The following is a 9,951-nucleotide window of genomic DNA, read 5'->3' as shown; positions in this document are numbered from 1 at the left end:
ATATAAAATGGAGACGCCTTTCCCCCTAGGTCAGTATTCCTACCCACATAACGGTACATCATTTTTCTTCGAACAAAATGGTAACCTTTCAATTGTTCGAAGCATAATTTTTTTTTTTTTTTTTTTTTTTTTTTTTTTTTTTTTTTTTTTTTGGCTGTTTATGGGAACAGGTTTATCCACGAACGTGTGCTCGAAATGGACAAAATGGCTAGCTGGCAAGATAAAAAAAAAAAAAAAAAAAAAAAATATATAAAAATAAATATAAAAATAAATATAAAAATAAATATAAATTTAAATTGAGATAGAAAGAGAGAGAAAACAAAACGTGTTATTAAAATATAATGTCAACCATTAATCCCTTCCATGCTAACGCTTTGGTTAATTAGGAGACACGAAAAAGGGAAACTTCTGCCCAAGTCCATTTGTGATTGTCCAACAACACCTTTGTCATTATTAATTACTTCCATGTTCACCTGTTAACTATCGTAAAAATACTCATCGTATTGCTTTTCCAAATAATCGGCATCGTACCTCTTCCTGCCACGTGTCTTAGGGTTAACACTATCTCTATGCTGCCCTTCGTAGTAACTATCATTCGTAGGAGGGTAATAATTGTCATGGAAATTTTTACTGCTTTGTTCTTTTTTGTTTTTTCTTTTTCCCATGTGATAGCTATCGGGCTGTAAGTAGTCCACTTGGTTTATCTCCTTTAGAAGGTATTGCTTTCTGCATGGGCCTTCCCCTGAAGTTTCCCCAATTGAATCAGAAGACGAATCTGTCCTCTCACTTCCATCACAATATATTCTGTGAGAATTTCTTCTTAATTCACTTTCCATGTTTGTGTAACTTTCCCTGTCCATGTTAAAAGGCGTGTCATATTTATTCCTATATCCAGGATACTCCCTTTTGCTACTTATGTTCATGTGCTTGTAACTTGGTCTAGATAAAATTTTCTCCTCATCATTTTCCTCACAATTTGTCAATTTGTTCCTCTGGGTCATACACCTGTGAGGGTCTCCTTTAGAATCCTTTTGAAATGCCTCATGTGGGCTTCCCCGTGAAGATGTACTATGGCAGCTGCTATCACTGCGCCTACTACAGTTTTGCACTTCTGATTTATTGCTACATTGAGATGGGGGTGTATTTGTAGGATCCTCCCCTTGTGGGTAATCTGCCCTTTTCTTAGATTTCAAATTGACTTTGTATTTTGCATTAGTGGTACTTACATCTTCTCTACTTCCTGCGCTGTCGCTATCGGTATTTTCAGAGGATAGCCGCACCATAGAGGAGCTACAACCCGGGGGGGTTCTCCCTGGGGCACTCTGCACAGAAGAAAGTGACTCAATGGATCGAATTCTATATTTCCTTACCTTCACGGTAGTCTTTTTTTTGGAGTCCCAGCCTTGTCCCAACCCATCTTTTTCATTTAATCCTTCGTCACCGCTATGGGCTTTGCCCTTCCTACAAGCGCGTGTCCTTCCCTCATTTATGTCGTGCCCAATGTTGTATAACCTGATTTTAGAATTCATTTTCCCATGGGTCGTTCCACTGTTTCTGTCTCTGTTATCCGTTTTATGAGCCCGCTTCGTCCTGCATTTAAATATAATTCCCTTGGAGTTTTTCTCATCATTCGAGTTTGTACCACTGGAGTAGCTGTCTTGCCCGTTGGGAACGTACCCACTGGGGGCACTCTTTTTGGAAACCTTGGCGAAAAACCCTGACGTGCCATTCAAATTGGATTCTTCATCCTCCGAAAGGAGAATGTTTGCCTCTCCCAAGGTGATCCCCCTTTTTCCCTCCATTTTGGGTACCCCCCTCTTCACATTATAATCCTCCATAACGTAAGGAACGTTAGATACCCTAATGACTGCTTGAGGTACTTGTCTTTGTCGTTGCTTTTCCTTTTCATAAGATTGCAAAAACCCAGTTATGGGTTTCAAGTTAAGTTTGTGGAAATCGCTCACTGGGTTGCTCCTAATTTTAAGGGAATTCTTGCTTCGAAAATAATTCTTGTTTGTCACAGGAATGTATAAATATTCATTCGGTTGGAATTTTGTAAAATATTTGCTTGTCCAATTGGTAGATGACCTATATTTGCACTCTTTCCTATTTTGATAGTATTTCTCTTTAATGTTTTCCTTACACCTTTCTATATTTTCCAGTAGCTTCGACTGTTTCCCCCAATTCCACCATCCCAACTTGAAGCTATACCTATCAGTGTCGTAGTTAATGCACGGGATCGTTTTTTCCCTCTGACGATTAATAACTGTTTTTATTGAAATTTGTTCCATGTTTTTGCCTACCTCTGTTTCGGGCGTCGACTTATGCTTCACATTTATGAAGCTGCGTTGGATCCTGTTCAGTTTGCTCCCTTCTTCTTCTTCACACCTCTTGGTTTTTGCTTTGTCCTTGGTTTGGCACCTGGGGAGGGGATTCCCATAAGTTCCCATTGTTCCATTCCATTCTGGTGGGACAACACGTCGGCGGTGCAGGCTAGACGAATGGGGAATTAATTCTGGGTATCCACCTTCACGTTGTGCGTAAAGAAATGGCGTGTAAGTGGATGGCGAATTTGCTGACGGAAGAAATCTCCTGCTCGTGTCTCCCCTACGGAATGAACCTTTTCTTTGCAAATTTTTACCTCGCGTGGGGTCCATTTTTAAACTTACGTGAAAGTTGTTTGGATTTCCTAGTAAGGTTCTTTTTTCAATCTGCTTATTTCTAGGTCTTTCTTCAGTTCTGGCATCCCCTAAACCTATCTCCCAAGAGGAGTCTTCCTTATCACCCTTATTCTCCTTTTTTTCGTCTCTATCGATATTTTTTTTTTTTTTTTTTCTCACCTTATCAGGTATGTTTTCCCCCTTTCTGTGTCTTTCCCCGGTTTGTATGCTCCCCTCAGACAGTGGGATTTTCACCCCAACTTGTAAGTGACGTGTAGACTTGCCAGCACTCTCCGTGGATGGAGATATTCCCTCCGTTTTGCTTCTATCCCCGTTGGAGAAGCAAGAGGAATTTAATCTTAAATTTTCTGCTTGTTCAGTTGTGCACTCCTTCGCTGGATTCCTTGTTAAGTGGAGTCTATTTTCCCCCTCCAACTGTCTGTCATAGGATAATCCCAACTTGGTCTTCCTTTTCCCCTTTCCCCTTTGCTTAAACGTATCGCTACTACGCGGGGTGGATACTCTTACGTTGTTCCCAACCCTGTACGCTACAGTTATATTTCTGTCTTTATTTTTATCTGTTTCTTCGGTAGAGTCCCTATCCCATTGGGGGAATTCCCCCCGTGCGTTTTTATCATTGGAGGGGGGGAAATGCCCTATGTGCTGTTGATTCCCGTCCAATCGATTCCCACCTAGCTTAGGTAAACGGTCGGCGGTATGCCCATTATTTTGGAAAAATGCATCATACTCCTTTGCGTCCTCTGCTGACGTGAAGATTGTTCTACATTTAACTCCACCAGTGTCGACTCCTCTCGCGTTGTGGTCCTCACCAGGAGTGTTCTTTTCTTCTTTAGGGTACAAGTCACCGCTTGGCGGTATAAGATAACTTTGGCTTTTTTCAGTCAGTGCTTCATGGGTTAATTTTGCCGCATTAAGGGAGGGAAGAACTTGCATCTCCTGTTCTCCGTCCAGCGGTAAAGTGCTGTACTTTTCCTTTTTCAAATTTACGCACAAGTCGGTAAATTCGATCGATTTTTTGCTTTTCCTATTGTAGCCATTTAAAACGAAAAAATTGTTGCAAACGCGACCCTTTTGAAGCGCGTCCACATGTGCACAGTTATTTTTTTTTTCTTTTTTTTCCCCACCGCGGAGTGGATGCACACCACTGGTTTCGTGATTCCTTTGCGATTTTTTCTGAAAACTCTTTTGCACATTTTTATCCTTTCTTTGATATTCATAACTGTGTGTGTCTTTATTTTTCTTTTCGTCCAAAGGGCTACCACACTTCTGGTAAACTTTGTTGTCGTCTTCCCCCTCCTGTCCATTTTTGCACCTTACAGTTCTGTTGCACACTTCCATGTGTTGATTTTTTTTCCTGCTAAATTGGCTTTTCCTCATGAGAAAATTGCTATCTATTTTTTCCTCTACATGAGTTAACTTTTGAAATTCCTTTTCCATCCTCTTCAGTTTGCTTATTTTTTTTTGCTCAAAATATTCCATCTTAAATATCGCACTTCTTACAATCGTGATGAGTTCTTCATCCTTTTCGCCTCTTTCTATGGCCCTCAAAATGAAGGACATTAATTTCTTCTTTTTTGAGGAAAGCCTGTTAATTTTGTTTGCCTCATCCTGTATTTCCATTTTCAGCACTTTTTTTTTTCTCCTCATTTTCCGCATAACTGCATGGCTATGTAGAGTTGTTTTTTCGCCTGTACAGTCAGGTGAATTGCCTTCGACCTTCATGAAGGAATCCTCTACCACAATATCTTCACGTTCTCCCAATTTGGAACTGAAACTTCTCCCCCTAAATAGTTCACCCATATGGGGTTTTTCCACCAGGTCACTTCTGTGCATGTCCCTTTCCATCACATGTCCACTTCTGTCTTTTTCTCCTCTTCCACTATTGCGTTTTTCTTCGTTATCCCTATGCGTGGAGGGAGGGTTTTCCGAACCATAAGATTTGGAGGGGTAATTTAACTCTGATTTAGCACGCCTTCCATTTTGTAATTCGTCCAAATGGTCTCCATGCAGGGCGCTCCTTTTATATTCCCCCAATGGTTCTTCTTCATATTCATTGTAAAGGTCATTTGGATCACATGTCAGAACTTTTCCTTTGTGAGGAGGATCATCCATGGGGACATTTTCTTCATAATATTGTGTAGATGCATTAACGTTTTTATCATTTTCACCGGATATGTGTTCCTTTTCGTTCCTACTGATGCACGATTGGGGCTCCTCCCATTGGATATCTTCCCCCTTCGGTGTATAACTGTTTTCCATTTCTACCCCGTTTAAATTGTCAACATAGTCACTATTTCCATAATTGCTCTCCTTCGATTTGTGACTAGGTGGGGGATTCTTATCGGTGTCCACACATTTAACAGTACGGTAGGGATCAGTACTCCTCTCGACACTACACCTTTCGATCTGTTTCACCTCATTCGTACCCACTTCCTCATTCACATTTCTGTAAAAAGGAGAAAGATCCATTTGACCCCCCGTCAGGGAAATTCCTCCGTCCACACTTTCCGCATCTATTCCTTCGTGCACTACGCCACTATCAGTTCCTTCATTCCTCTCTCTTAAAAATACATCTTTGGAATTTTTGCACGTGTCTACAAGTTTTGAATATGTATCACAGCGACTCCTCTCGCAATTCTGTTCAAACATCGCATCTCCAATTCCCCATCCTTTGGAAATAACTTGGCTGACAAGTACGCTCTTCTCATCCTTGTCATTACAATTACGCCCCAAAACATTGTTATACTCTCGCAGGACTCCTTTTGCAAATTTTATCTTTTTTAGAAGCTCCAAATCCTTTTTATCGTCTACATATTTTTTCTGTAAAAAACTCATATGCGATTTTAGTAGCTTTTTAAAATTATTATGATAATTGGTAATGCTCTTCTCCAGGTCGTCTTCGCAAGAATCACCGACATTGGTGCGTTCTCCTTCCGATTGGGAACCTAAACTATCCAGGGTCAAGTTTTCATTACCTTCACAATCCAAACTATAGTTTTGTCTTTTTTTCCCCATTTTCATCATTCCATTTGATCCCCTTACTGCGTACTTTTTTTTTTCATTTGGCGATAATTCCTTAATTGTTTCTCCGTCTAATGTGCAACCACTCAGTATCTCATCGTCCGTAGCTTGACTGCTCCAGTAGTGGTTGTCTTTGTTCGCCTCGTTCTTACTTTTTGATGAAAATGAGAATACGCTTTCGATGGACGAACGCATATTACTTTCTTCCTCCTCTTGCACCTGCTTAATTGCGTTTATTCCCTTATCATCACCCTTTTCATACGAAACATGCGTACCTCCTCCAGTTTCAGCTATTCTAGATGACCTCCCACTTTGCGATTCTCCATCGCACATAAGAATGTGATGACCACTGAAATTAGAGCGCTCTTCGTGAAGAAAATCTTCCTCCATTCTTCGTGTACTTTCTTCCATTTTTCTTTCATTTTCTATATTACCTCCATTTTGACCTAACCAAGGGCTATCCTTATGGAGAGGGTCTAATTCGTTTTCATCTAAAGCCAATTTAGAATCCCTTTTTTTGATGGGGAAAAAAATACGTTCTACACTCTTTTTATCCATCTGGCAACCATTTAAGTGGACAGAGTGTTCCACACAATTTTTTTTTTTCTTTTTTTCTTTTCCTTTGTCAGGTAAATTATTAGTTGCCATCTCGAGGATATACTTACTACTTATTCCTTCCGCGGTGGACTTTCCACACTTGGATTTATTATCAACTTTTGTTGTGTAAAGAGAAGGTTTCTGTGTCGGGGTGTCGAGACGATCATTTATAGGGGCACCTTTTGAGGTGTTCTCATCGGAGTAATCAAATTTATTAGTCTCCTTTCCTTCCGACATGTGCGAAGTTAGACTGTTATTTGAGTTTTCCATTTTTCTATGCCCAACAATGCTCTTTCCAGATTTTACAGACTTTACAGACTTGTCCCCTTTTTCAGAGCAGCCCACATTATTCTCCCCACCTCTTACCTTCGATTTGGCACATTCCTGTAAGGCTAATTTTCTGGATCCTCCTTTTATCTCCATCTCTACACATGTATAGTCTTTCTTCGTTCTATTTTTCTTTCCATATTGTCGATCTGTTTGAGATTCTCCATTTTTTCCCACCCTTTCTACTGTTCCGTTTGGATGGTCATTTCTGTCCAGCTTAAGGTACTTCTCCATAACATGCAACTTCTCCATCCTTCCTCTTCCCTCGACGGCGCGGGCGTCCCCCTCGAGGCACAGATCTACTTGCTCGAATAAGCTCTTCGCTCGTCTGTCTATCCTTTTCTTCCCCCTCTTAATATCCGAATTCAAGGTGGAAATGCTTTTCAGGAAATCTCTATTCTGTTCAATGTTATGTAGAACGGTTTGGAGTTGGTTTTCATTATCCTCGGACGAACTAGATGGCCCTTTAGAGTAAGCCATCCCAAGAATATCATAGAACAGGAATTTCTTTTCCTTTCCCTTATGACTCGAAATGGTCCTATCGTTGAGGTTCTCCACCTCCATTGTATTACTGAACAGATCCATGCATGATGGATGGATCCATTCGGGGTTTATTCCATTTGTACGCACAGAATTCTTCATACGGGTACTTCGTCTAGGGAAGGAATCGCCGTTAATTGCATCCAATTTAGGGGAATGAAGTAAATTCTCGTCATTCGGCAAAGAAACCTTTACCCTACATTTTAAGGAATTATCCTTCTCGCAGTGTGTACACGTGGCGTTAGATGCATATTTAACGGGGATACGTTTTCTGTGCGAATTAGGGTCTACCAAAATTATTTCTTCCTTTTTCTTACAAGTATTGTCTAGCACATTGCTCTTTTTCTTCTTCACATTTCTATAACAATGTTGGTTGCATTTTTCTAAATTGGCATACCCACTTGAGCAGTCAGTGTCTATACTAGAGTGATCCTCACTTCCAACCAGATTTGTTCTCCCCCTTCTGTGCAAACTTAATTTAAATTGCATCTTATCCGGATTATGCTTTCCTTTTTTTATTTCGTTTACATTTCTTAAGCTCCATAAATGTTTGACCTTCTCTTTCGCTTTTTCCTCCATCTGTGTGCTTCTTGGTGCTGTTACCTTATCTTCGTATTTACCCTCATGTTGTTTTTCTCTTACAGCCTCCTTGTAATTTCTCCCTATCCTCCCTTCCTTTTTAAAAAAGAAAAGAAATTCCTTCTCTGGACAGCATGAATTGTTTCTTTTTACTTGCATTTGTTCATCCGATTCGGATGTGCTACTCCTGCAAAGGTTTAAAACGTTGTTGATTCTGTTTTCAGTCCATATGTGGTAATCTCTTCTTTTCCCTCCAATTACAGACGATTCTAATATGGTAAGATAATTCCTCAAATCAGAAACCCTCCGGTTAATTTCTACCCCCCGTATCTCCAACTTTACGTAATAATTTAACAGATTTCTAACTACGTAGATATTTTCATCTACTTTGTGAAATTCACTCTTTAGATACTGCTTTTTTTTATTTGGTTGTACAAAATATTCTGACCTGTTCAGGCGTTTTAAGTAGGCATAAATAAATTCGCTAGCTGCTCTGTACTTTTTGAAATTGTTGGAAATATATATGAAGTTTAGCTCAAAGGGGAGATAATTCATCCCCGTGGTGCTTCCTCTTAAGGGGGGAAATTTGTACAAACTGAACAAATACTTAATTATTAGTGGGTGCTTTTTTCGAACTGTTGAATTTGGGTCTCTTATGCAATTCTCTTCTACTTCCCTTTTTAAGAAGAGCTCGCAGAAGTGGGAAAGAAAAGCCCGTTCCGAGGAGTCAGTCCCTTTCAGATTCTTAACTACGATGATGGTTAAGGAGCAAGTGGAAACGGAGGATTTGCTAAAAATGGACCATTCGTTGCTTACGTTAGAATTGCTCCCACCATCTGAAAAGCTTCTCACACCCGGCATGTCTAGACCACCCCCGTGTAGCATCTCCACATCGAACTGAACCACCTCATAGGTCACCTCATGATGTAAACCCTCCCTGAACTTGTCCCTCCTGCTTCTATATAGCATTTTAAAGACATGCCGTATATTCTGTCCACTTAGGTACACTTTCCGCACAGCAGTGGGGTCCCATTCCCCCGTACTTCTCCACTGCATGTGCCTCCCTCCGTACTTTTGTTTTTTTTTTCCTTTTACGAAACTGTCAATATCAAAGGGGAAACTTGAGTTAATTAGTCTATTCTCTTCCAATTCGATGCACACCCTACAGAGATTCTTTCCTTCCCTTTTTTCTGTGTGTCCACCATGGGAAATTTGCTTTTTTTGCTGATATTCATCCATTTTATATTTTATGTGGCACCCACTGGAGGGGATGTCATCCTTGTGAGATTCCCTTGTTCTGCTAACCCAGTCATAGACTCCGTTCTCACATCCCAAACAACTTCCAACATTGATCATGTTGCTGTGAGGAAAGACATACCTCTTCAATTTATCATTCACCCTATTTCTGACAATTTCGAAATGGCTATATGTGATAAGGAGCTTAGAGTTGGACCGATTGACACATACCAAATCGTTGATGAGATAAAAAAGAATTCCTGAGGAAGTATTTCCATCCCCTACAGTTAACATGGTTGCGTCTTTTTCATCATTATTTAAAACAATGAATAAATTACTGACGCCATCTGTTAATTTCTTTATCCTCTTTTTAAGTATATCATTATAAATTTTCAAATTGGATATTTTTTCTCCATATATTCTGGTTAGAATTTCTTCATTTTTTAAAAATTGCTTTTCTTCCTTTCGGTCATTGTCTAATTTTGACGCAGGTAAGAAACGCCCATAGCACTTAACGCTATTCATGGCACATGATTTATCCTTCGCGAAGGAAAAATATACAGTTATACTGGTGATACTTTGGTTGTGCCAATGTGTTCAGTGTGCACGTGAACAGCTCCCCATACAATGAAGTGCGCGCTTCACTTCTTCCTCTTTTTTTTTTTCTTTTTTTTTTTTGTCTCAGGAAAGGCTGTAGCGAGCCCATTAACGGGAAAGGAGCAGCGTAAGAAAGTAAAAAAGAAGGAAATTTTGCAAAGGAGGGGACAAAACAGGACAAACATAACAAGCTCGCAGATGTACTTGGCAGATCTGCGAACTTTTATGTGAACAACAAAGGTTATTCATCCTCCGCCATTTCCATTTCCCAGCGAAGTGGCATAGAGAAAGTATCACAAGACAACTATTTTTAAACAAAACCAGTCGCGGTAAAAGCGTCTTATGAATGGAAAACAGAAACAAAAGGAAAACA

The 9,951-nt window shown here is 40.0% G+C and overlaps 1 protein-coding gene across 1 annotated transcript; it reads right to left on the bottom strand.

Annotated features, from left to right (window-relative positions):
- Positions 1–476: 476 nt before the first annotated feature.
- On the bottom strand, positions 477–9,506 carry PKNH_0938800 (conserved Plasmodium protein, unknown function; the record flags this gene model as incomplete). The annotated part of the gene is made up of 1 exon (XM_002259376.1): positions 477–9,506. One exon carries the CDS (start codon positions 9,504–9,506, stop codon positions 477–479), a length of 9,030 nt encoding a protein of 3,009 aa, XP_002259412.1.
- Between the last annotated feature and the right edge of the window lie 445 nt (positions 9,507–9,951).

This window comes from Plasmodium knowlesi, assembly GCF_000006355.2.
Source record: "Plasmodium knowlesi strain H genome assembly, chromosome: 9".
NCBI classification, from domain to species: domain Eukaryota; phylum Apicomplexa; class Aconoidasida; order Haemosporida; family Plasmodiidae; genus Plasmodium; species Plasmodium knowlesi.
The sequence above is the reverse complement of the archived record's forward strand: the minus strand, read 5'-3'. Positions and strand labels throughout refer to the sequence as shown.